Source organism: Orcinus orca, chromosome 12, assembly GCF_937001465.1.
Source record: "Orcinus orca chromosome 12, mOrcOrc1.1, whole genome shotgun sequence".
NCBI lineage: Eukaryota > Metazoa > Chordata > Mammalia > Artiodactyla > Delphinidae > Orcinus > Orcinus orca.
In genome coordinates this window covers 48604501-48631557 of record NC_064570.1, presented here as the reverse complement: position 1 = coordinate 48631557, position 27057 = coordinate 48604501, and the positions used below count along the sequence as shown (strand labels likewise).

At 36.0% G+C, this 27057-nt stretch overlaps 1 protein-coding gene across 1 annotated transcript in view; it reads left to right on the top strand.

Moving 5' to 3' along the window:
* CDC40 (cell division cycle 40) overlaps positions 1-27057 on the top strand; it is a 54866-nt gene that overhangs the window by 12208 nt on the left and 15601 nt on the right. The window contains exons 2-8 of the mRNA XM_033418662.2: positions 6207-6293; positions 12498-12627; positions 19507-19590; positions 21720-21859; positions 22952-23048; positions 24598-24737; positions 25566-25640. Of these exons, the coding sequence (XP_033274553.1) occupies positions 6207-6293; positions 12498-12627; positions 19507-19590; positions 21720-21859; positions 22952-23048; positions 24598-24737; positions 25566-25640 (753 nt within the window). The remainder of the gene's footprint in view (positions 1-6206; positions 6294-12497; positions 12628-19506; positions 19591-21719; positions 21860-22951; positions 23049-24597; positions 24738-25565; positions 25641-27057) is intronic.

Sequence of the window (27057 nt, the reverse complement as noted above, 5' to 3'; positions counted from 1 at the left end):
ATTTTATTCTTTTTGTTGCAGTGGTAGATGGGAGTGTTTCCTTAATTTCTCTTTCAGATTTTTCGTTGTTATTGTATAGGAATGCAGGAGATTTCTGTGCATTAATTTTGTATCCTGCTACTTTACCAAATTCATTGATTAGCTCTACTAGTTTTCTGGTAGCATCTTTAGGATTCTCTATGTATAGTATCATGTCATCTGTAAACAGTGACAGTTTCACTTCTTTTCCGATTTGGATTCCTTTTATTTATTTTCTTCTCTGATTGCCTTGGCTAAAACTTCCAAAACTATGTTGAATAATAGTGGTGAGAGTGGGCAACCTTGTCTTGTTCCTGATCTTAGAGGAAATGGTTTCAGTTTTTCACCATTGAGAACGATGTTGGCTGTGGGTTTGTCATATATGGCCTTTATTATGTTGAGGTAGGTTCCCTCTATGCCTACTTTTTGGAGAGTTTTTATCATAACTGGTTGTTGAATTTTGTCAAAAGTTTTTTCTGCACCTGTTAAGATTATCGTATGGTTTCTTTCCTTCAATTCATTAATATGGTGTATCACATTGATTGATTTGCGTATATTGAAGAATCATTGCATTTCTGGGATAAACCCCATTTGATCATGGTGTATGACCCTTTTAATGTGCTGTTGGATTCTGTTTGCTAGTATTTTGTTGAGGATATTTGCATCTATGTTCATCAGTGATATTAGCCTGTAGTTTTCTTTTTTTTGTGACGTCTTTGGTTTTGGTATCAGGGTGATTGTGGCCTCGCAGATTGAGTTTGGGAGTGTTCCTCCCTTTGCTACATTTTGGAAGAGTTTGAGAAGGATAGGTGTTAGCTCTTCTCTAAATGTTTACTTGTAAAGCCATCTGGTCCTAGGCTTTTGTTTCTTGGAAGATTTTTAATCACAGTTTCAATTTCAGTGTTTGTGATTGGTCTGTTTAAATTTTCTATTTGTTCCTCGTTCAGTCTCAGAAGGTTGTGCTTTTCTAAGAATTTGTCCATGTCTTCCAGGTTGTCCATTTTATTGGCATATAGTTGCTTGTAGTAATCTCTCATGATCCTTTGTATTTCTGCAGTGTCAGTTGTTACTTCTCCTTTTTCGTTTCTAATTCTGTTGATTTGAGTCTTCTCCCTTTTTCTCATGAGTCTGGCTAATGGTTTATCAATTTTGTTTATCTTTTCAAAGAACTAGCTTTTAGTTTTATTGATCTTTGCTATTGTTTTCTTTGTTTCTTTTTCATTTATTTCTGGTCTGAACTTTATGATTTCTTTCCTCCTGCTAACTTTGGCATTTTTTTGGTTCTTTTTTCTCTAACTGCTTTAGGTGTAAGGTTAGGTTCTTTATTTGAGATTTTTCTTGTTTCCTGAGATAGGATTGTATTGCTATAAATTTCCCTCTTAAAACTGCTTTTGCTGCATCCCATAGGTTTTGGGTCGTCGTGTTTTCACTTTGTTTCTAGGTATTTTTTGATTTCCTTTTTGATTTCTTAAGTGACCTCTTGGTTATTTAGTAGCATATTGTTTAGCCTCCATAGGTTTGTATTTTTTACAGATTTTTTCCTATAATTGATATCTAGTCTCATAGCGTTGTGGTCAGAAAAGATTCTTGACATGATTTCAACTTTCTTAAATTTACCAAGGCTTGATTTGTGACCCAAGATATGATCTATCCTGGAGAATGTTCCGTGAGCACTTGAGAAGAAAGTGTATTCTGTTTTTTTAGGATGGAATGTCTTATAAACATCAATTAAGTCCATCCGGTCTAGTCTGTCACTTAAAGCTTGTGTTTCCTTATTTATTTTCATTTTGGTGATCTGTCCATTGGTGAAAGTGGGGTTTAAAGTCCCCTACTATGATTGTGTTACTGTCAGTTTCCCTTTTTATGGCTCTTAGCATTTGCCTTATGTATTGAGGTGCTCCTATGTTGGGTGCATAAATGTTTACAATTGTTATATCTTCTTCTTGGATTGATCCCTTGATCATTATGTAGTGTCCTTCTTTGTCTCTTGTCTTTATTTTAAAGTCTGTTTTGTCTGATATGATTATTGCTACTCCAGCTTTCTTTTGATTTCCATTTGCATGGAATATCTTTTTCCATCCCCTCACTTTCAGTCTGTATGTGTCCCTAGGTCTGAAGTGGGTCTCTTGTAGACAGCTTATATACAGGTCTTGTTTTTGTATCCATTCAGCCAGTCTATGTCTTTTGGTTGGAGCATTTAATCCACTTACATTTAAGGTAATTATCAATATGTATGTTCCTATGACCATTTTCTTAATTGTTTGGGGTTTGTTTTTGTAGGTCTTTTCCTTCTCTTGTGTTTCCTGCCTAGAGAAGTTCCTTTTGCATTTGTTGTAAAGCTGGTTTGTTGGTGCTGATTTCTCTTAACTTTTGCTTGTCTGTAAAGGTTTTAATTTCTCTGTGAAATTTGACTGAGATCCTTCCTGGGTAGAGTAATCTTCGTTATAAATTTTTCCCCTTCATCACTTTACATATGTCCTGCCACTCCCTTCTGTCTTGCAGTTTCTGCTGAAAGATCAGCTGTTAACCTTATGGGGATTCCCTTGTGTGTTATTTCTTGCTTTTCTCTTGCTGCTTTTAGTATTTTTTCTTTATATTTAATTTTTGATAGTTTGATTAGTATGTGTCTTGGCGTGTTTCTCCTTGGATTTATCCTGTATGGGACTCTCTGCGCTTCCTGGACTTGATTATTTCCTTTCCCATGTTAGGGAAGTTTTCAACTATAATCTCTGCAAATATATTCTCAAACCCTTTCTTTTTCTCTTCTTCTTCTGGGACCCCTATAATTCGAATCTTGATTCATTTAATATTGTCTCAGAGGTCTTAGGCTGTCCTCAATTCTTTTTGTTCTTTTTTCTTTATTCTGCTCTGTGGCAGTTATTTCCACTCTTTTATCTTCCAGGTCACTTATCCTTTTTCTACCTCAGTTATTCTGCTATTGATTCCTTCTAGAGAATTTTAAATTTCATTTATTGTGTTGCTCATCATTGTTTGTTTGCTTTTTGGTCCTTCTAGGTCCTTGTTAAACGTTTCTTGTGTTTTTTCCATTCTATTTCCAAGATTTTGGATCGTCTTTTCTATCATTACTCTGCATTCTTTTTCAGGTAGACTGCCTATTTCCTCTTCATTTGTTTGGTCTGGTGGGTTTTTACCTTGCTGCTTCATCTGATGTGTATTTCTCTGTCTTCTCATTTTGTTTAACTTACTGTGTTTGGGGTCTCCTTTTTGCAGGCTGCAGGTTTGTAGTTCCCATTGTTTTTGGTGTCTGCCCACTGTGGGTGCGGTTGGTTCAGTGGCTTGTGTAAGCTTCCTGGTAGAGGGGACTCGTGCCTGTGTTCTGGCGGGTGGGGCTGGATCTTGTCCTTCTGGTCAGCAGGGCCATGTCCAGTGGTGCATTTGGGGGTGTTTGTGAACTTAGTATGATTTTAGGCAGCCTCTCTGCCAATGGGTGGGGTTGTGTTCCTGTCTTGCTAGTTTTTTGGCATGGGGTGTCTAGCACTGGAGCTTGCAGGCCGTTGGGTAGAGCTGGGTCTTAATGTTGAGACGGAGATCTCTGGGAGAGCTCTCGCCGATTGATATTACATGGGGCTGGGAGGTCTCTGGTGGTCCAGTGTCCTGGACTTGACTCTCCCACCTCAGAGGCTCAGGCCTGACACCCGGCTGGAGCACCAAGACCCTGCCAGCCACATGGCTCAGAAGAAAAGGAAGAATACTAGGAAAAAAAAAGAACAACTAACAGATAGAACCCCAAACCAAATGGTAAAAGCAAAACTAAACAGACAGAAATCACAGAAATAAACATACACACACACTCATAACAAGAAAACAAACAAATAAACAAAAAAAATAACGAACAGTCAGAACCCTAGGACAAATGGTAAAAGCAAACCTAAACAAACAATATCACACAAAGAAACATACACATACACACTATAGACCAGGGCTTCAGAATATCTGGTCCTTTTTCAAACTTCTCTCTGTTCCTCTGTGAAAGGACTTCATGGTCAATTTGCTTAGACTTTGGTTCTCAGCCTGCAACTTTGGAATCACGTGGGAAGCTTGAACCAATGCCGGGCCTCACTCGGGAGGAATTAAATGAGAAAATATGAGGTGAGGCCTGGCATGAAACTTCTTTAAAGCTTCCTGCTGGACTCCACCAGTCTATGGAGGCCAGCTTATACTTTAATAGAGGGAGGTAGACAATTAATACATGTCAGGTGATGATAAATATAATAGAGAACAATAAAGCAAGGTAAGGGGAAAGTAGGAAAACTGTGCAGAGACCTGAAAGGAGAGAGAACAGTCATGTGGGTATCCAGAGAAAGAACATTCCAAGAACAGGAAACAGTAAGTGTGGAGACCCCAAAGCAGGACTATCTTTTGGTGAATTCCTAGAATAACAAATGAGCCAGTGAGGCTGGAGTAAAGTGAGCACAGGCACAGGGCTAGGTGAAGACAGAAGTTAGTAGGGGCAAGGGACAGATTTGGAGGGTAAATTCTCTCAACCAGTTAGATTCAGACTTCTTCAGTTTATAATAGTGATTTTGTAACTTCAGCTTTCCTGAAATATAACCCATAGATGATATATAACTTCCTTAAGAATTTCAAAATATAACTTGAATACCCTAATTAAATTAAATTTTGTAAAGCAACTTTATATCATGTTTGATATGTAAATTAAACATGTACTAATAACATGTTTTTACTAGTAAATGCTCAGGCAGCACAATACAGGAAGACAAAAATGGCCTATAAAACTACCCTTGGGAGCCATACTTTCTGAAAACAACTGGTAATGAGCCCTGTAGTTCTTTGTAAGGCCCCTACCCTAAATGGGGAAGCTACCGGAGGATTTAGAGTGAACGAGTAACATAATTGGACTAATATTTTAAAAGAATCACACTGGCCTCTGTGTGGAGTGAGGCTGTGGGTAGACAAGGGCAGAAGCAGGGAGACCAGTTAGGAGGCTATTACAGTAACAGGTGCAAAATGATAAACTGGACTGAGGTGATCGTGAAAGAGGACTTGAGAAGTGGTTGAACTCTGGGTGTTCATAGAAGGCAGAGGATTTGCTGATGGGTTGGATATACACCGTGAAAGAAAGAGGAGTCAAGGATAACTGTGGCAGTTTTCGCCTGAACACATGTAAGGGTGGGATAGTCGTTAATTTAGAGGAGGGTAGAAGGAGTCACTGGGGAAGGGAGAACAGAAGTTCCCTTTTTGGATATATTAAGTTTGAGATGTCTGTTAGACATCCTGGGAGAAAAGATGTTGAGTTGAAGCTCAGATATATAAATCCCTAGAGTCCAAGGGAGAGATCCAGGCCAGAAAATTGTTATATTGTATGTATTGCATGTATTGTTTATGTGGTGGGGCTACACAAAAGATAGACTACCAGTGATTCTCTAGTGGAGATGAGATTTTTATGTTCATTAAGTTAGGGGATGAATTTAATAGTCGATGTAGATTGTTAGACTTTAGATTTAGAAGATTTGGGCCCTGCCACCTCCTTTTGTTTCTTCTGCAGTCCCTAAGCAGGTCCATCTGGGTACATATCTAATACGGTCTGCTGAATAAAGGAGTGCTTCTCCTGAATTTGGGACCAGAAGATCAGGTCTTTTGAGTTCATAAAAAAGAGCTGGACTCTCTTACTTTAAGGCTTTGAGTAGTATTAACTTACTTAGAAATTTTAATTTGTTCAGATGGAATAAAGTCAATGTTTTGGGGGGGGTTTTTTTGCGGTACGCGGGCCTCTCACTGTTGTGGCCTCTCCCGCTGCGGAGCACAGGCTCCGGACGCACAGGCTCAGCGGCCATAGCTCATGGGCCCAGCCGCTCCGCGGCATGCGGGATCTTCCCGGACTGGGGCACGAACCCGTGTCCCCTGCATCGGCAGGCGGACTCTCGACCACTGCGCCACCAGGGAAGCCCAAAGTCAATGTTTTTGAAGGAAAGAATTTTTGTTATGCATTCTAACCTCTATAACTGTTTATATTACTTTTATTAGTCTTTGATTATTAGACCTATATATAATTCTATACATTAATATATAGAATTTTATACTAATCACATAGCACTAGTGTAATCTTCATAAAAGTGATGTTAAAATGGCTAGTGTGACCTTAATGTAGTTTCTAAAATACAGTAAATACTTGTCGTATCTTTCACGTTTGTTTGGTTTTCTTGTAGGAAGATTTGGAGACTGGAGTTCACCTTGACCCTGCTGTCAAAGAGGTTCAGTATAATCCTACCTATGAGACCATGTTTGCTCCTGAGGTAAGAAAACGTATTATAGTTAAGAGTGTCTTTTGCTTTATAGTATTTAAATTATACATACGTAGATAAACAGTTGGTGAATTTTTCAATGTTTTCTGATGAAAGTATACTACTTAAACTGTTAGAAAATATATCCTGTTATATGTTAGTTATATCTCAATTAAAAAAAGAAAGGAAAAGATATCCTTCTATTCTCCAAAAGTTGAATAGTATGCTTTTGTAAGAATAATATCTAATTCTTAGATGCAAACTTAGTTAACATCTTCCTCTCAATTTTGATAAGGGAGTATTACAAGTTAACCATGAGGGAAAAAATTTTGGTTGATTAGCATCATTAATGCATAGTATATTATGAAACATCTAGTGACAAATGCTGCTGTGTTAAACACTAAAAAGAGGTACCATACTGACGTGGTCACTGCTCAAAAATAGTCACACGGTTTATTGCTTGCTCTGAGTCAGACATCTTATGGATTCTTTTTTCTGATGATGATAAATGGTGATGGAAGCATTTAAAAAAGCTGAAGAAGAAGAAGAAAAAAAGCAGAAATAGTGAAAATTGTCCATTTAGGAAAGTCTTTGTAGAAAAGATTAGATTTCTAGGTATTTAGCCTTTAAAAAGGAGAAAAGAATGCTTGACTGACAAGATACAGATATCAGAAAAAGGTCATTGTAAGAAATAATAATATGGTTTCAGTAGCAGGATCTTTAAGAGCACTTTAAAGATAGAGATGAGGAGCTATATCTTATTGCACCCTGGTGGAGAAAGAAGTACTTTTTAATATTTTTCATTTTTTAGCATATAGTCATTGTCTTTTTTTTTTTTTTTGATAAAGCTGTTTCATGTAATTTTTGCCTGCTTAGGTTTCCATAGTCACTTAAAATATGGCAGTGGAAATGTATAGCACAGCCAAGGATGTCAGTGCTAGTGCTCTAGCTGTTCTCCTAAGTGTACAATAAGCAAAAAACTCATTCTCATGCTCTGAGACTGGTACATTTTTTATTTTATTCCATTATTTCCTAAATCCTTATAACCTGTTGAATTATAGGCTGTTTTATATCCCTTGACACCATTTTAGCGCTGGCACGCTGCATGATTTTTTTTTAATGTAAAGTACTTCAATTTAAGCCACTAACTTTAGAAAATAAGAAAATTTGGAAGTGGCATGGTGTATGACATTCCTGTGTCAGTGTATTTTCTATGAAGCCTGTTTTTCTTAAATTTTTAGATCCTATGCATAACTAATATATTGCTGTATGATTAGTTTTCCAAACTTTCAAGAAAAATTCAAAAGGTCAAAAAATTTTTGGTGCTATTGACGAGGCAGTAGGTTTATCATTCTCTTTGGGGGATTATCAGTCTAATTTTCTGTTCTTTTTTTTCCCGTGTTAGGGAAGCTCACATTAAATATATCAACTAGTTTATGTCAGGAACATTTCAGTGCTTATTGTCAACAATTTAAGGAAAGACTGATGGGACTGAAAAGTGAAGAAAAATTACAATTTTTCTAAGGAATTGTCTGTGACATAATAAATTATCAACTTTGAACTTTATGACTAGGGTCTGTATAACTTGGCAAAGTCTGGAAGGGTATTACCAGGAACTTTGCTGGATGAAATTCAAGTTCTCATATTATGAGAATCCATCATTAGAGACAAGATTTAATCCTTCTTCTCAATCTAGTGTTTACCAGAGAGGACATGCTAAGTGCTTTTTAAAAAAAAAAGATGGAGACCACACTATTTCCTATAGTGCCTCTAAAGCACCAGTGAAGTTTAAGGAGAGACTGCATCTCGTTATAAAGATAAAAGTTCCATGAAAGTATTTGTAACTGGCAAATGTTTTTTGAAATAAGTGATACAGTCCAGGTTAAGAACATGAGATGTGGGGCTAAACAGACCACTTATTAGCTCTTATGTGACCTTAGATTATCTTAGTTTTTTCACAGGTAAAATGAAGATAATTTCTACTTGACCAAATTATAAGGATAAATGAGATAATACGCGATGTGCTTAGGAAACTGTCTGGCACAGAATAAGCATTTAATAAATTACAGCCTTTACTGTTATTTATGTTAATATTATTGGCATTGATGGCGAGATAGGCCTTTGTGAGGAAAGATTCCAGACAGAGGGGAACAGCATGAGCCAAATCATAAAATCTAAAGAACAGCAGTGTTTTAGTCATTATCAGTAGGGGAGAACGGGATAAGGCTAGAATAGTACTTTGTACAATCGGTATTGCACAGGCTTTAGGGGCCAAGGTAAAGAGTTCGGTCTTGATTTAATAGATGAATTTTTAGGAAGATTAATTTTAAAGGTTTGCATGATGGAAAAGAACAGGGATGGAGACTAATAAAACTACCATTTAGTACACTATGCCAGGTACCACACTGAGGGATTTGTATACCTTATCTCCTTTAGCCCTCAACTACAACCCTATGAAGTAAGTACTTTTATCCCTATTTTATAGTGAGGAATTCAACTGTCAGATTACACTGCCAGCAAGTGCCATATTTGAGGCTTTGAGTCCAGATCATTCTTAACAATCACACCATAACTGTAAGACCATTTAGAAGGTGCAGTTTTGACTTTATTAGTTCAGTAAACTAACAAATTGGCTATTTTATTTTATAAATTACTGTTTCCCTCCCAACCAAGGACTTTTCCTAGTTGATCTACCTAGTTATCCAGATAAGCTTTCTCAAATTACAGAAGGAACTTGAAGACATAAGAGCCATTGTTTTAGTCTAGTGATTTTCTTCATTTCACTCAATCCTGTTGGATCCGCTTAGAGAAAAGTCTGTTTGTTAGCTTCTCTAGACTCATATAAAACCCATAAGCCTCAGAGAGAATTTCAGACTCCTTAAAATAATATTACTTTAGGAATAGAAAAACTATAAAAGTTTAGAGGGGGAAAATGCCAGTTACTGTTTAAAATCTGGCCAAAAGGGCTGCTATAAATATTAATGTTAAAATGGACTTTAGAAGTCATATAGATCAGCTCTTTTATTTTATAGATGAGGGAACTGAGGCGCAAGGTCATAGAACCACTAATAAAATATACTATCGTAATAATTAAACTGTGCTTATGTCTTACAAGATTGAGGTATTCTGCCAATAAAATTGAATTGTGGTGATCTTTTCCAAAATTATAGAAAATAACAATTAATATGCTCTTCTCACCTTAAACTTTGTTTATAAATGTTTTATACATTGATTACTTCAATGAATATTAATGGAAAACTTAATACAGCAACTTGAGTATATGATTATTTGTTCAGTAACTTGGGTTTTTTTCCCTATATGTGAATTTATGGTTATGATTTCATATAGTCAATTTTTACTTATATGAATTTTCTTAATTCCTGTGATGTTATACTGCTAAGGCATCAACCCTCAAGTACTCTGCCTGTTGAAGACTTGAGAACCACTGCCTTATAATACATGGATCTCTTAGATTTATCAACTAATGTCTTAAATTAAAAGTGCTTTTCTCCCAAGTTTATAAATAAATCACTACTTCACTGAGATGAAAGAGGTAAGGTTACTTACCTCAGAAACATTTTCGTTTTTGGTGCAATGTCTGAATTAATACTTAAATATGTATATTTTATATAGGAGATTTACAATTGTAATTGACTGTGATATACTTCAATATTATATTAGCCAAAAACTATTAAATACTCATACCTAATTAACTTGAATATGTATTTTAAAAAAATCACTTGTATACAAACTTAGGCTTAGACTTAACTACCAAAAGTCGAAAAGAAGCATTTAGAAATCAGTTTTGTGTATTTTTAAATATGCATCGTTTTGTTTTTTTAATGGTTAACCCAGAATTAAGAGTTGCATATTCACACAGACCAGGAACATCTCAGAGAGTAATTGGTAAGAGCTGAGTCCTGCTGAATAACATTCTCTGCCTTCCTCTGTTGACATGTAACGTCTTTGAGGTCAGCTCCAATAGCTGCCAGTAACCAGAAAGTTAAGGTGAGCCAGAAGTAAATGAGCCTACCCCAGGCAGCTTCCTATATCAGTGGAAGATTTTTTTCTTGTCTCAGCTTAAATATGTATAAAATATAAGCACGTTTAAATTTTTAGACAGTGTTAGGAAGAGTACCACAAGATATACTTTGCTGTAATATATGGATCTATATTCTTACAGAAATCAAAGTTCTTAACACTGAGAATTTTTCTTTAAAAGATGGAGGCAGGGCTTCCCTGGTGGCACAGCGGTTAAGAATCTGCCTGCCAATGCAGGGGACACGGGTTCGAGCCCTGGTCGGGGAAGATCCCACATGCCGCGGAGCAACTAAGCCCGTAAGGCCACAACTAAAGGAAGCCCACGCGCAGCAACGAAGACCCAACGCAGCCATAAATAAATAAATAAATATTTATTTTAAAAAAAAAAAAAGATGGAGGCAGTTTGATATGTATGACCTGTAGAAGAATTATTCCCTTTTTGTAAAATTTTAATAGAATTAGAATATGGAAATTGTACTTTCCTTTTTGAAATTGGAAATTATAAGCATAACGATTGGTAATTTATTAGATGTGATAGGAGTAACAATATAGGCAATGGGGATTTTTATCATTTTGGAATTTTTTTACCCCCAGAAATATCACATGCTGCTTTGCAGATGTTAACTGACTATAGCAATTAGATCATCTAGTCAACTTAAGTCATTTTATTATCTTTGATTTTATGGATGTTTTTGTAATAAATTTCATGTAATAAATTTCATGACTGAATGAAGTTAACTGTAACTTCCAGCATTCAGCAATCTAGATTTTTTTCCCTACATTTCCACCCGTCAGCTCAGGAAGAACTAATACGGGCTATAAAGTCTTGCCCTATCCTTTAATTTAGAATAAATAGTAATAAAAGCTTTATATATGAATTAGATATCTTAAGATTGAATCATTTTAAACCTAGAAATGGAAGCTGTCAATAGAAAGGAATATTAATTTATTTTCTTCTAAAGCAGAAAAAATTATAAGGCAAATTAACGTTTAAATTCAGATTTTTATGCATAGCATAATGTTGATATGTAGAGAAGACAACATTCTGGTTAAGGAAAGGTCAATAATTTATATTTATGGCTCTGGAAGTGTATCATGGAAAAGGTGGTTTCAAATGGTAGTGACCTAAGATGTTCTAATGTCAAAATATTTATTATGACAGTCGACCTTCCAGAATTCAAATAAAAATATCCCGTCTACTTCCACTGTTTCCAAAGTGGGAAGTTCATTTTATTCTTTATTTTTAAAACTGTAAAGAAAAGAGTTGGATCTTCCCAATACCTTTTCTAATAGCATTAGTGACTTTAGGCAGGCAAGGTATGTCATCTTGACCTTTTTCTCCATTTCTAACATGAGAAAGAGAATACCTCTTTAACTTTCCAGAATTTTTGTACAGATCAAATTAAATAACATTTGGAAAGCCATTCTGGAAACTCAAAACATTGTAAACATACAGATAATAATGGCACTATTTTGTGTAAGATTTTCATAGTGTGACTTTTCAGAGTGGAGAAGTTTTATTTACATTTGTAATGTCTTTTCCTAGGGACTTTTTCAAGGACTTTACTTTTACTGTCTATTTCCTATCTTCTGCCCCCAGTGAGACTGATTAATCTTTCCTTCATTAGTGCTTTCTATATGCCAGGCACTATGGAAAGTATTGACGGTTCTAAGTCTCCACCTTTGAGGAACTCATAATCTAGTAGCAGAGAAACATGTGTTTTTTAAATTACATCATGGTACCATTCCAAAAATCCCCCAAATCATCGTTTAGACAAAACTATAGCGTGTCTCAATTATCTAGAGCAACACTGTCAAACAGAACTTCCTGCAATAATGAAAATGTAGTAGCCAGTAATTGTATGTGGCTGTTGAGTTCTTGAAATGTGGCTGGTATGGCTGAGGAACTGAATATTTTAATTAATTTAAATTTCAATAGCCACACATAGGCTTGGGTGAGCTGGTTCCTCTCCAGTCCTGGTGGCTGCCAAACAGTGCTAACCAGCCATTGTCCAGTTGTACTAAACCATGGGAGGTAAGCATGTTCCCACACAAGTTAATGGGCCCCTGATGATTTAGAGTTAAAAATACATTGTACAATAATTCTACTCATTCTAGCTTTATACACTGAGAATTTGGGTTTTTTTGTTTGTTTTTTTTCTTATAACATTGTAGTTTGGACCAGAAAATCCCTTCAGAACACAGCAAATGGCTGCCCCTAGAAATATGCTTTCTGGATATGCTGAACCAGCCCACATCAATGATTTTATGTTTGAACAGCAAAGAAGAACTTTTGCCACATACGGTAAGATGATACGCGAGTTTCAGGTTAAACCTTATTAGAAGTGGGGTGTGTGTGTCTGTGTGCGCGCAATGATCGATTTTATCTTCTGGCTTTTTAAATTTATTAACCTGGATTCCTTAAAAGGGTAGTATGTTTTCTTATACACATCTATAAATATTTATACAAATAGGAAGGTGCACTAATATTTTTAGCTGTCATTCTAAATCTGTTCTGATTTCTGAGTACTAGAAATATTCTGTGGTCTTAAAAACAGAACATTCTCTGTTGTACTTTTTTTTTTTTTTTGCGGTACGCGGGCCTCTCACTGTTGTGGCCTCTCCTGTTGCGAACACAGGCTCTGGATGCGCAGGCTCAGCGGCCATGGCTCACGGGCCCAGCCGCTCCGCGGCATGCGGGACCCTCCCGGACCAGGGCACGAACCCGCATCCCCTGCATCAGCAGGCGGACTCTCAACCACTGCGCCACCAGGGAAGCCCTCTCTGTTGTACTTTTTAATGAACACTTGTTATTGAATGACTGTTGCATGTAGACTGCTATTGAAATTGGTAAATAACCGGATAGTGTTAAGAGGTATATTTTTATCTTCTTATGTACTAGTTGACTTAACTCTCTTTCTCAGATTTTATCTCTAAAAAGTTTTCTGTTGATTACTGAGGGTTATCAGGAAATGGAATGGCCACAAATTCATTGCGTAAAATAATTATATCCTATCGGTGGGATTTGAGAAAGTTAATGTGCATACAAGGCTGGGGATCCCCTCTACAAGAAGATGGTCTTTATAAAAATGTCCTTGCTCATGGTTCCACAGACCATAGGTCTGGTCACTTATATCAGCTTTGTCCATATTTGGTAGTGCCTTTTCTTTCTCTTCCCATAATCTACATCTGTAGCTTGACAGACACACTGATCACCTTCTGCTTTGAAGAGCTTTTTGGTAGGGTGGGTGAGCAAAGTAACTGAGAATGTTTTTATGCCTGTTGTAGTTGTGATCTTTATGAATTAATTATTTATGCTGATGTTCTCTTCCCCAAAGAGTAACTGAAAAAGAAAACTTTGAACTTTTTTAACAAGAGATTTAATAATCACATTTTTAGACATCAGCAACATTGTCTCTCTTATTTTCATTTAGTTTTCTTTGCAGTTAAAATTCTAATACCTCCTCCTTTTATTTCTTATAGGATTTTTTTAAAGTTCTAAACAGATTTTTCTGTCCTATCTATGATTAACTTCCATTATTATAAGATAGCACCCAAAATAAAGTTAAGAAAGCAGTATCATGGGAAATGTTATGTATTCGGTGATGCTTTTTAATAGCAATTGTTTTCACTAAAAAATAACATAAACCAATTTTAAACATTTAGGAAAGAGAAGAAAAAGGTTACCTATAATCCCACTATACTAAAATATCTACTTTTAGTAGATATTTTATTCCTCCAAGTCTTTTTTATTATACATATTTGTATTACAGTGCTGTAATCCTTCTAAACTGAAAATTTTGCAACTTTTTAATTCAATGTTCTATCATAAGCATTTTTCAATGTTACTTTATAATCTCAAAGCTTATTATTTTTAAGCACTATGTAACATCCACTGATGGGTTTATATTACAATTTACATAATTATTCTAATGTTAGAAAATTACTTTTTTCTAGTTTTTAGTGAGCCATGCAAACTGATTCATCGTGAATTAGTTTAGAGGTTTAGTACAGATAGTCTTATTTATTTATCCACAATATGTTCTTGGAAACTGGTTGTAAAATGATTGACATATATTAAATTATATTTCACTGTGGCTAGGTTATAATTGACTTAACAGGTGCCAAAAGTCATAGCAAAGACTTTATACCTCTGAAATCTCCTAAAAGAGTTCATTGACACTTCCAGTCCAATAAAATGGTTATAAATGCATTGTACCCATTGATTGTATAAGGGATCCCATGTAAATCTAAAGTATATGTGCATTACATAAAAATCAATTATATTGCATCATGAATTTATTATATCCTAGCCTATAATAAAATGGACTTTTAAAGACTCTGCAGGGTTATTTTTAGACTTTAGAAGGAAGGGCCTTAAGCAATATTTTAGGTAGCTTAAATCTTTAAAACAAAATAAAACAGGTGAAAAAACTATCCTATCGCATTGAAAGCTATTCAGTTGGCTTTAGACCCAGGTTCAGAAACAGCTTACTTGGAAAAATAATAGCTGGTATTTTTTGCCTCTTCCATTAAGAGGGCGTGGACTAGAACAAAGATTGAACTATTTAGTGAGTCAAAGACATAAAAAAGGAATGTGGGGTATATACTATGTTAGGTGGCCTGGAATAAAAGGAGTAGCCACTTGCAAATTAAGTAATGTATGTCTGTCTCCCTTATGAGAATCTTAGAACTGAGAACCATTTATCTGAACTTAAATAAACAAGTTAACCAACCTCAAGTTTAGCAGTCTTTTTTTCTTTACCCCCAAGTACTAAGCAGGTATAGCTTCTGTTAATTTAAGAGTCTTATTTTCTCATAGAAAGTTCTTGTCTAGCTTCTGATAGTAATTCCTATCTGAGTTTTTCCTCTCACTCTTACACATGGAATGTAATGCTATGAGACCTTTCTGTTACCTTCTGATTTGCAAAGTACCAGGGAGCAAACCTTCCTTATATCTTGTATAAGACACAAGACATGTCTCTCTTACCTACGAGACATGAAGGAGATGGCACAGGAATTCAGCTTTTTTTTAATTATTTTATTTATTATTTTTGGCTGCGTTGGGTCTTCGTTGCTGCGCACGGGCTTTCTCTAGTTGCAGCAAGCCGGGGCTTCTCATTGCGGTGGCTTCTCTTGTTGCGGAGCATGGGCTCTAGGCACGCGGGCTTCAGTAGTTGTGGCACATGGGCTCAGTAGTTGCAGCTCGCGGGCTCTAGAGCGCAGGCTCAGTAGTTGTAGCGCACGGACTTAGTTGCTCCGCGGCGTGTGTGATCTTTCCAGACCAGGGATCAAACCCGTGTCCCCTGCATTGGCAGGCGGGTTCTTAACCACTGTACCACCTGGGAAGTCCAGGAATTCATCTAAGTCTCATATTTATCACTCTATAACTCTGCTGGGATATAGAACACTGATCCTACTTTTCTAACCATTTTTAAATGGTTATAGCAGTGTTATAATCTAAGTGTATTATTTTACTTAGTTTATCACAGCCACCTCTATTCCTTAATCTGTAAAGACAGTCTCCTTTACTGTATCATCCCATTTACTTATGCTACAGTTTTGCTTTTAGCTCCCATTTATCATGTTTGTCCTGAGTTCTTAGTCTCTCAATGGTTTGTATGAATTCTTTTGTCCTGTTCTCCTCCCTTTTTGTCTTGGGTTTCTGGCCTGTTCCCTTACTGGTCTTCCTTGGGGATTCTCAGTAAGGTTTCTCCCCTTTGTCCTCCTTTCACTCGTGATTTTCTCCACACCAGTCTATGAAAGTGGAAAATTTTAAATAGACACGTTTAAGCTGATTCACTTCATTGTACAGCAGAAACTAACACAACATTGTAAAGCAAGTATACTCCAGTAAAAAAAATTTTTTTAATTAGTAAACACATTTAGTTTCACCACACTCATTATTAACTGAGTTTTAACTTCAATATTAACTCTTTATTAAACCCTTTTATTAACATTTTTTAACATCTTTATTGGAGTAGAATTGCTTTACAATGGTGTGTTAGTTTCTGCTTTACAACAAAATGAATCAGTTATATATATACATATGTTCTCATATCTCTTCCCTCTTGCGTCTCCCTCCCTCCCACCCTCCCTATCCCACCCCTCCAGGCGGTCACAAAGCTTTTATTAACATTTTTAAATGATTTTTTAAAATACTCTGCTGAATGAAGATGTCATAATTTATGAAAAAATTCTTGTATCATTTAGATTGCAAGTTGGTTCTAGTTTTCATTATTTAAAATGTGGTGATGTATATTTTAAGCTGCAGTAAAATGCTTTTTAAAATGTGGTAGTGAATTTGTTTGTGCATAAAACTTTATGGGTTGTTTTTCGTTATTAAGATGAATCTCCAGAAGTGGATCTAAGAATGTAAATGTTTTTAAAACTTTTGTTATATATTGTCAAATTGTTTTCCAAAAGAATTCTCCCAACTTTTACTGCCACCACCATGTATAAAAATCCTACTTTTCCTTACTCAAGATCCATATGATTGTTTTTCCTTTGTTTATTTGATAGTCAAAATATTGTATTTCTTTATTTTAACTTTATCCTTTTGGATTACTAGTGAGGTTTGAAGGTTTTTTCATATATTTGTAATCATTCTTTTGCAAATTGTTTACAGTCTCTTCTCAATTACCTATTGAGACATTAATATTACTAATCTTAAGAATCTAACAATAAAACTAATATTATTAGAGCCATTTCAAGTAAAACTACAAAGAAAGAAAGTAAACACTGGGAATTCCCTCGTGGTCCAGTGGTAAAGAATCTGCCTTCCAATGCAGGGGACACAGGTTCGATCCCTGGTCAGAGAACTGAGATCCCACATGCCGCAGGGCAACTAAGCCCATGCGCCACTACTAATGAGCTTGCGCACCTCAACAAGAGACCCCGCATGCCACAAACTACAGAACCCACGTGCTCTGAAGCCCCCTCACCACTACTACAGAGCCCACGTAACCTGCAGCCCACACGCCACAACTAGAAAGATGCCTGCGCACCACAATGAAGAGCCAGCACACTGCAATGAAAGATCCTGTGTACTGCAACTAAGACCCGACACAGCCAAAAAAATAAAGAAAATAAATTTAAAAATTTTTTAAAAAGTGAACAGTAATTCTATTAAAAAGATAAAATGGAAAATAAGCTTCAGAAAGATAGATAAGAATATTTCAGAACTTAAATATAGATATATTCACTTATTTGAGACATAGGTTGGTAGAAAACTAATTGGACTAAAATTCTGTAGTGTTAGAGTTATATCTTGTTCTGTTGCTGGCTAACTTCTAGTAAGACATTTATCAATAGATAAATATTTAACATCCCTTATTAGTAAAGGGAAAATACTATTATCCCCTAATTACCTGGGTGGGAGGCAGTAGTGGTAATGGTGACAGTGGCAGTAAAGATTTTACCGCAGAGGGTGTGGAGAAGGAGGAGAACATAAGTTCCTTTCCTCAGAAGAAGAGGAAATTCCAGGCCAGATGAGCTGGCAATTGGTGCTTACACAGAGACCATAAGAAGAACCAGAGTTCTCCCTTCCCTCTCTGCCTCCTACACCATCTCCCTAAACACATAATGCAACGCCATTTATGTAGATATATATCTCCTTCAAGACAGAATTACATTTTAGATAAATTTTTATGGTTGAGATGGGGATTTTTAACTTAGGGTATGTTTAAATTTTACATGAGCCTTATGAAGTCTCATTTTAGAAAAATAATTTATAGAACACTAAACACTATTCTCTATGTCAAAGAGATGAAAGATAAAATAACTCATGGGATTTGAACCTGTGATTTCAGAGGTTGCAAAGCTGCTTTCTGCCATCAAGCTCTCTCCTCAGGCCAAGAACATATTTTAATACTAAAAAAAAAAAACTATATGCAAATGAGCTAATACCTAGGTGGTTGGTTCAGTGTTAGCGTATTATGAGGGTGAGTTGAATACCTACGTGCTTAGCTTGTCTGAAAAGTATGTTTAATGACAAATCTTTTTCTTTTTCCCAGAAGAAGTTCCCTTTAATCTTCAGCTGGAAAATTAAAATGTAAATAAATAAATAAGAAAATTTAATTGTTAGCTACATTCACTAGAATGTACCGCTAAAGAAAAATGCGCAAGTACTCTTATGTAGTATTTCATGCTTGTTCACATGGGTTGTAGGCCATAGACTGATTTAATGATCTAGCTCTCTTTTGTGAATATACTGGATTATTACTAAAACTGATTTTACCAAACATTTATCATACTAGCACCCCCAATTGAAGAAAAACTGATTTCAGTTAATACAGACTTTCTTTCCTGAAGTTCCCATAGACCACTGAAGACTACATTTATATGTAGCTACACACTCTAGCTGAAGGAGTACATAAATATGCTAATAGATATCCTTACTGCTCTTACCAAAGAAATATAAATAATGATTTATGAAGTAGAAATATACTATTTTTACATTGGGAGGGAAGACTATCTTTACTGATAATAGCATTTGCAAAATAATAGCTAAATTTTATGTAATTCTTCTTACCCTATTTCTTTTTTAAATTATTTAAAAGTTTATATAACTTGATAAACTAAACCATGCATTATCTGTTACCAAAAATAAAAAGATTTCTAAACTCCTGAATGTATGATATACGTATATTTTTAAGCTCTTAGAAAATTTAAGACTAAAGTTTGATATTTTGGCCTAACGGGCTGTTAGTAATGTAATGTCAATATGCTAGATTCATCTGTTCTACTGAAGTCATTCATTGTCCAGCCTGAGATTTGGGTTAATGATTCTAAATAGAAACATAGCTCATGAAAGAAGGATTAGTCCTCAGAGTAACAGTGGACAGTTGAATGTGATAAAGTAAAGTGATAACTCTTTTGGAGATAAGCTCAGAGAGATCCAACACAATGAAAGGTCTTTGAAATTATCTTGCACAAGCAACTTTACAATCGAAAATTTGGTTTGCTTGTGATAGAATTATTGGTGTGTACATCCTGATGATAAATGAAGCTGTAATACTTTCAGAACATAAGGAAGAAATAAAGTCACAAGAAAACAAACAAAAAAAGAGACCATTTTCAGCATCTGGGAAGGAAAATGTAAAATGAGTAAATGTGTATAGAATCAAAATGAATTGTAAATGGAAAAAAATGGAGTCAGTAATTTGTACTTTGCTCCTTTCAGGTTATGCCTTGGACCCTTCATTAGATAACCATCAAGTGTCTACTAAGTATATTGGTTCTGTAGAAGAAGCGGAAAAAAATCAAGGTAATTTATTTGAAATATCAATATTTAATATCATATATATACCTATACTTATTGGTTGTAGATTGACTTTGGACAGTAGGGAAAAACTAGTATGTAATTTATCTCTTGATTTTTTTTTTTTAAGTTGAGACAATAGTGGGATATAGTTTAGAGCAATGTATAGAAATATTAGTTTGGAGCTTGCTTTTGCCACTTACTAGGTGTGCAACCTTGTAAGGAAGATAGTCGTACCTGTAGTGGCGGGGTTGGGGGGTGGGGAGTGATTTCTTGGCACAGTTCCAGTCCTGTGGAAATCATTGAAGAAATGAAAACTAATGTATATCTGATTTTAGCAGTTTATTTCTCAACACTAATGTCAAGCTCCATTTTAAGAGAGCAGAAAAAAATCTCATCATGCATGTCTGTGGAGATTGTCTTTCAAGGGTTGCTTTGAAGTCTGAGTTTGAATATGTGTTTTAAAACATATGTTTATACTTGTATTCATTTTGTACTTATTTTAAGACAAAGCATCATACTCTAAATGCTAACTTGCCACAAAGCTCATTGGCCCCTTGGAATCTTATCCATAAAATGTTCGATAGAAAAAGAGTATGCTGTTTGTACGAAGGCACTTAGTAACTCTAGAGCCTATATCAGGGGTCCCCAACACCCAGGCCACACACAGGTGCTGGTACGTGGCCTGTTAGGAACCAGGCTGCACAGCAGGAGGTGAGCAGTGGGCGAATGAGCAAAGCTTCATCTGTATTTACAGTCACTCCCCATCGCTTGCATTACCACCTGAGCTCCACCTCCTATCAGGTCAGCGGTGACATTAGAGTCTCATAGGAGCACGAACCCTACTGTGAACTGCGCATGTGAGGGATCTAGGTTGTGCGCTCCTTATGAGACTCTAATGCCTGGTGATCTGAGATGGAGCTGAGGCAGTGATGCTAGCACTGGGGAGCGGCTGCAAATACAGACTATCATTAGCAGAGAGGTTTGACTTCACAGAGACCATAATAAATCAACTGCTTGCAGACTCATATCAAAACCCTATCAGTGAGTGGCAAGTGAAAACAAGCTCAGGGCTCCCACTGATTCTGCATTATGATGAGTTGTATAATTATTTCATTATATATTACAATGTAATAATAATAGAAATAAAGTGCACAATAAATGTAATGCACTTGAATCATCCCCAAACCATCCCCACCCTCCCACCCCCCGGTCCATGGAAAAATTTTCTTTCACAAACCAGTCCCTGGTGCCAAAAAGGTTGGGAACCGCTAGCCTATATGATGGTTTATGAGCTAGATTGTTGTTAAAATAGGATTTTAACAACCTTTTGTTATAACACAGCTTAAAGGAAACTGATTTGAATTAATATAGGTTAAGCTTTTCTCTTCGTTAGACCTCTACAAGCTACATCTTTATGTAGCTAGATTCTCAGTTAGCAGTTAAATTTTGACTAACTCCCGTAAACCTTTCTTTTTCCAATTTAATGACTACACACAGCATGCCACCTCCTACTGATCAAATGAGAATCCCAACCAGAAACATCCTCTTTCCTCTTTTCTTCTTACTGTTAAGATTTATGGTATTAGAGGTCAAGTTTAGATTGAGATCACCTGGAAGAAGTACCAGATTCTTGTGAAACCTTCTTTAATTTATATTGTTGCATTACAATACAGTGAAGCAAGTGAAGCAAGGAAAAGTTATTAATTATTTAATGTAATTTTATCTAATTCAGCTTTTGAATGAGAAATTTTAGCTTATTCTTGCTTTCAAAGGTAACTTTATCATTATTCAGCATTATTAAATTGCTATGTTTCTTTCAAAAAGTGGTAAAATCTACAGATAAAGATCTGTGATTAATTAAAAAGATTGTGTACCACTGCAGGATTACATAGCTGGGTCTTTTCTTCCTTCACATATACTAGAATTTGCAACATATTGCAGTGTTAGAAAGCTGCTTTGCCCAGAAGGTTGAGTCTCTTTTTATATAGCATGAGTTGGTGTATCTTGATTCATGTAGGTTTCGTTTTGTGTTTTAAATATTTTGTGTTTATAAATATATATAAATATATACATTGCTGTTTCTTTAGAAAATATCCATATTTATGATCTCTGCTTTTTTGTTTTTAATATAGGTTTAACTGTGTTTGAAACTGGTCAGAAGAAAATAGAAAAGAGGAAAAAATTCAAAGAAAATGATGCATCTAATATTGATGGTTTCTTGGGACCGTGGGCAAAATATGTGGATGAAAAAGATGTAGCCAAACCTTCAGAAGTAAGCTGTGATGTTTTTCATTGCCAATTCAGGTGTCTGCTATGTCTCTATGAAGGATACCTATATTAATAAACGAGGTTTCCCTAGAGAACCAAATGACTCATCAGAATTTCTCTGCCTTAGAGAAAATACAATAATTCCTTTGTTTTTCTTTGGAATAATTTTTGTTTATATTTTTCTGATTTATTATCTTCCATACTTTTTAATTAAAATACAATATTGAACAATTTTTAATAAAAATCACCTTGATAATACTATTAAGGTGCTATGGTAGCTGATTTTCTGATGCCAGATATTCAGATAGTAATTACAGAATCAGCCTTTCTATGATTTTAGAATTCATGATGGGTTTTATTTATTAATTTATTTTAAAATTTTAACAAAGTAGTATGTCTATTTTTTTTCATAATATTATGAAGTTTATAAAGTAAAACTATAAAACCCTACTTGCCCCTCTCCACCTCCTAATCCTACTGTCTATGAGCCAGTCACTGTTCTAGGTCATAGGGATATAGCAGTGGAAAAGATTAAGAAAATCGCATCCTCATGAAGCTTACATTCTAGCTGTATCTCACATCCAATTATCTCAGTAATACATATATGCTGCTCTTTATTTATTTTGACTTCTCAGTTATTATATGGATTTACTACTACCCCACCTTGCTTTTACTGCTTCTCCCACAAAAGTTGTGTCACAAATCTGTAGTCACTGCTTATATCCTTATGACTATTAAAAGCTGTTTACTGAAGAACATCATCTACTAAAATTCACTGTCTTTTCTGGTACTAGATTTTCTAATTGCCTCATTTTTTCACTTACATAATTAGCATAATACATCAAATTACTTTCTAGGTGTCCCAGAAGGATGGGTTTTGTATACAATGAGTTTAGAAGTATTAACTAGTACCCACTGTGTGTTTAGTGCCATTTTGTAGTCTGCCAAAGAGTTGAGATTGTTATCCTGGGAGACATACTTGCGGCTATTGCCTCACCAAAAAAGTGTGCCTCATTATAAAGAATTTATGACCAATGTTGGCCAGGATGGGGTTCTAGAACATCCATTTTAAAAGTTCACTCCTTAATTCCCTTAGGAAGAACAAAAAGAATTGGATGAAATTACAGCAAAGAGGCAGAAAAAAGGCAAACAGGAAGAAGAGAAACCTGGAGAGGAAAAGACAATCTTACATGGTAATATATTTTTTATGCCTCCTCATTTTTATGATAAACTTTCAGATATTTACTCTGTTCACATAATATATGTATTGCCTTTACTAATCAGCTGCTAGAATTCATTTTATTAAGAATTATATTGGACAGTTTGCATCCCAAAGAAATTATAGCAAACCTCTTCTATGTTCTAATTAAAGAGATAGCCACAGATGATTTTTTTTGAAGTGCTAATGAATTTTTTTTTAAAGGTAGATAAAGGAGATTATGGTTCACAGTCTGTTCTTTCCTAAGATAAAGTTGACTCTTTTTGATGTATAACTAGTCTCCCAGTCTTTTTTTTTTTTTTTTTTTTTTTTGCGGTACACGGGCCTCTCACTGTTGTGGCCTCTCCCATTGCGGAGCACAGGCTCTGGATGCGCAGGCTCAGCGGCCATGGCTCACGGGCCCAGCCGCTCGGTGGCATGTGGGATCTTCCCGGACCGGGGCACGAACCCGTGTCCCCTGCATCGGCAGGCGGACTCTAAACCACTGCGCCACCAGGGAAGCCCTCCCCCAGTCATTTTAACCTTTTGTTTTTAACCCAAGCCAAATATTCTCCAGGTATGATCACAGTTCGTAACTGTTACTAAATTATACTTTAAAAGAATAAACTTTGTTTTTCATGTAAGTGGACTGGAGATTAAGATTCTCATACTTACTTTGATTTGTAGAAGGAAATGCATATTCACCAAAATAAATTATATTCTAAACTCTACCTGGTTCATTAGTAACTAGTTATATCGGGGAAATTATGTAGTGACTACCAGACTAAAAGAATAATTCAGTTCTGATAGTATTGATTATTCTAATGTTATATCACTTATCAAATATATAGGTTTCACGAGGTCACGTTTAGCTTCTCAAGCTCCAGTTTTATCTCCAAGGAGTCTATTTAGTACTGTGGTGCTTGTGGCCATAATAACAATAATAGCCAACATTTATTGAGTACTTACTCTGTGCAGCATGCTACTAAATGCTTTATATATACTATGTCATTTAATTCTCACATGTGACTTTATTGTAAAATCTGGGTTGAAAGTAGAAAAGAGATTGGAAAAAGAACCTGGAAGGACATAAAGGAGGAAAGCAGGGAAAAGGGTAGTTGATATATTTTTGTTTTGTTTTAACTTCCTTCTTATCCTGTTTTGCTTCTGATTCTTTGCCAATGACTCACAAGGCCCAAGTATTATCTTTTCTTCTCTCGCTGTAATTGTACTGCAGTGGAGTCTTTGTATATGCCACTAAAATGTGTAACTGGATAAAGAAGTAAGAGCTTATTTAAAGGTCTGATATTCTCTTGATATTTAGGGATTCTAAAATACTACCACTAATTGTAAATAATAGCTATGATTTCAGGCAGTTAAATTTTAGCTGACTCTTGGTCTTAACATCATCAGAGTATTTTTACCAAAACCTTGATATGCAACAATATCCCTATGAATAAAATGTTTGTTATTATTTTAAGAATGTAGATTTCATGACTATGGCTTTTATTTGTTCACTGCTTTCTTTTGCCTTCTTGTTTCAGTTAAAGAAATGTATGACTATCAAGGCAGGTCCTATCTTCACATACCTCAGGATGTTGGTGTTAATCTGCGGTCACCTGTGCCACCTGAGAAGTGTTATCTTCCCAAAAAACAAATTCATGTGTGGTCCGGACACACAAAGGTAAGCAAATTGGTTGTTTTTGTTTGTTGTAATGTATAACAGTGACACCAGCATAACTTTTCAGCTATTGATGTGGGACATTCAATATTTCTAGTAAAGATGTAGAGAAGTCAAGATAGAACAGGGAGGTCAAACTGAAGATAAACCGGAGTCAGACTCTGGCGGTACCAACACATATGAGTCACAAGTGAATACTCAGTCTTCAAGGTCATCTGATTGGGCCGTGACATAAGCATTCATGATTTGGTGTCCTATCCCCTTATGGTAGCCCAGGCCTTCGCCTCCAAGTTCCTGCCATAATATTCTTCCTCTTGGGCACCAAGTCAGTGAGTAATGGGCTGATACTAGCACAAAAGCCTCAATAATTTTACCTTAGCAATTAGAGTTATCACACTTCAAAGAAGATTAGATGCTCCCTGGTTTATACACTATGATATTCTTAAACTGATGCAGAGACAAAGACACTTGAAAATTTTGATGTTACTATTCTTTGTCATCTGCACTGTTCCAACTGATAATTTCCAGCTCTTAGCAAAGAGCAAAGGTACTGAGTAAAAGAAGGAAGAGGAGTGAGGGCATTAGTAACATGATTGACCAAGAATTCCCTTGGGTGAGGAAGTCGGTAATGAAGGTTAAAAAAAAATCTTGAAAAGCTTAGCGTCCAAAGGGCTGCTCTTAGAATACTAACGAAGGTTATTCTAGGGTATGATTTTTAGAATGAAGAAAAATAGTAAATTAGGTGGCTTAAAAATACACTGTCTTTCCCTTCTGTTTAATTTTAGCTGAGATTTCAAATGCTTCTGACATAATTTTAATTCCTTTTTACAGGGCGTCAGTGCAGTCAGATTGTTTCCTCTCTCTGGCCATTTGTTGCTGTCTTGTTCCATGGACTGTAAAATTAAGGTGAGTTTTCAGTAACAGAGTAGGAGTGCTACAAAGCTAGTGCTTTGGTTAAATCTATTCGGTTATTATAGATAAATCTGGGTTTGTTAGGCAATTAGAGGCTAATTATTTTCTCTTAAGCCCTGTGAATGCAGCAGTTTATGAACTGCTTCCAAACACGTTGATTCAGATATGGCTTTGTGGTCCAATTGGCTAGGCTCTTTTTTTTTTTTTTAATTTTTTAAAATTTTTATTTATATTTTTTGGCTGCGTTGGGTCTTTGTTGCTATGCGCAGGCCTTCTCGAGTTGAGGTGAGTGGGGGCTACTCTCCGTTGCGGTGCACGGGCTCTAGGCGCACGGGCTTCAGTAGTTGTGGCACACAGGCTCAGTAGTTGTGGCTCACGGGCTCTAGAGCGCAGGCTCAGCAGTTCTGGTGCACGGGCTTAGTTGCTCCGTGGCATGTGGGATCCTCCCGGACCAGGGCGCGAACGCGTGTCCCCTGCATTGGCAGGTGGATTCCTAACCACTGCACCACCAGGGAGGCCCTTGGCTAGGCTCTTTGTAAGCTTAGATAGCTGATTAGGACATAATCAATCACATTGGCTTTAGGCACATAAATATTTAATCACCAATAATGCATTTTTATAGAGGTTTTAGATATGTAACTGAGTTCATTTGTTCCTTAGTACCTTAAAGGTAGAGAGGACATGTGATAGAAAACCCATTTTTAGAGAGCAGATAATGTAATTCACCCTTTTTCTTCTAAATGCTAGTAGCAGAATTGCTCCCAGCCTCTTCTCACACTTTTTATAGTCTTGGGAAGGTCCAACTTTAGTTGATGTTCAGCTGTAGAATGTGTGGTAGAAAAACTCACTTGCCAATACATGTCAACTTGAATATGGGAAAGCCTTTTAAAAACTTAAATCTGGAAGCATGGTTTTTATCTTTTTTATGTCTTCTGTGTCTGGATCATTATACTGGTCAATAAATATCAACCCTATAGTGCTCTTGAGTCTTGGAAAGTTGACTCATGAAAATTTTATTCTTTGTAAATAATTCATGGGTAGTAACAACATATAAAGGCAGCTTTTTTTGATGAGAGCAACCATTTAGGCATTTACCTCAACTTAGTGGCTTAAAATGACCGGACAACAGTTTGGAGTAAAAAGACTTATTTCCTTTAACTTGCAGTTTATACAGACTGTTAATTGAGATTAAGGTCTTCTGTTTGACCAGCATAGAATTTAATTTGTTCACGTCTGTAAACATTTATTAGGTACCTATTATGTGCAAAGGACTGAGGATGAAAAATTGTTTAGGGGCTTCCCTGGTGGCGAGGGGTTAAGAATCCTCCTGCCAATGCAGGGGACACGGTTTCAAGCCCTGGTCTGGGAAGATCCCACATGCCGCAGAGCAACTAAGCCTGTGAGCCACAAC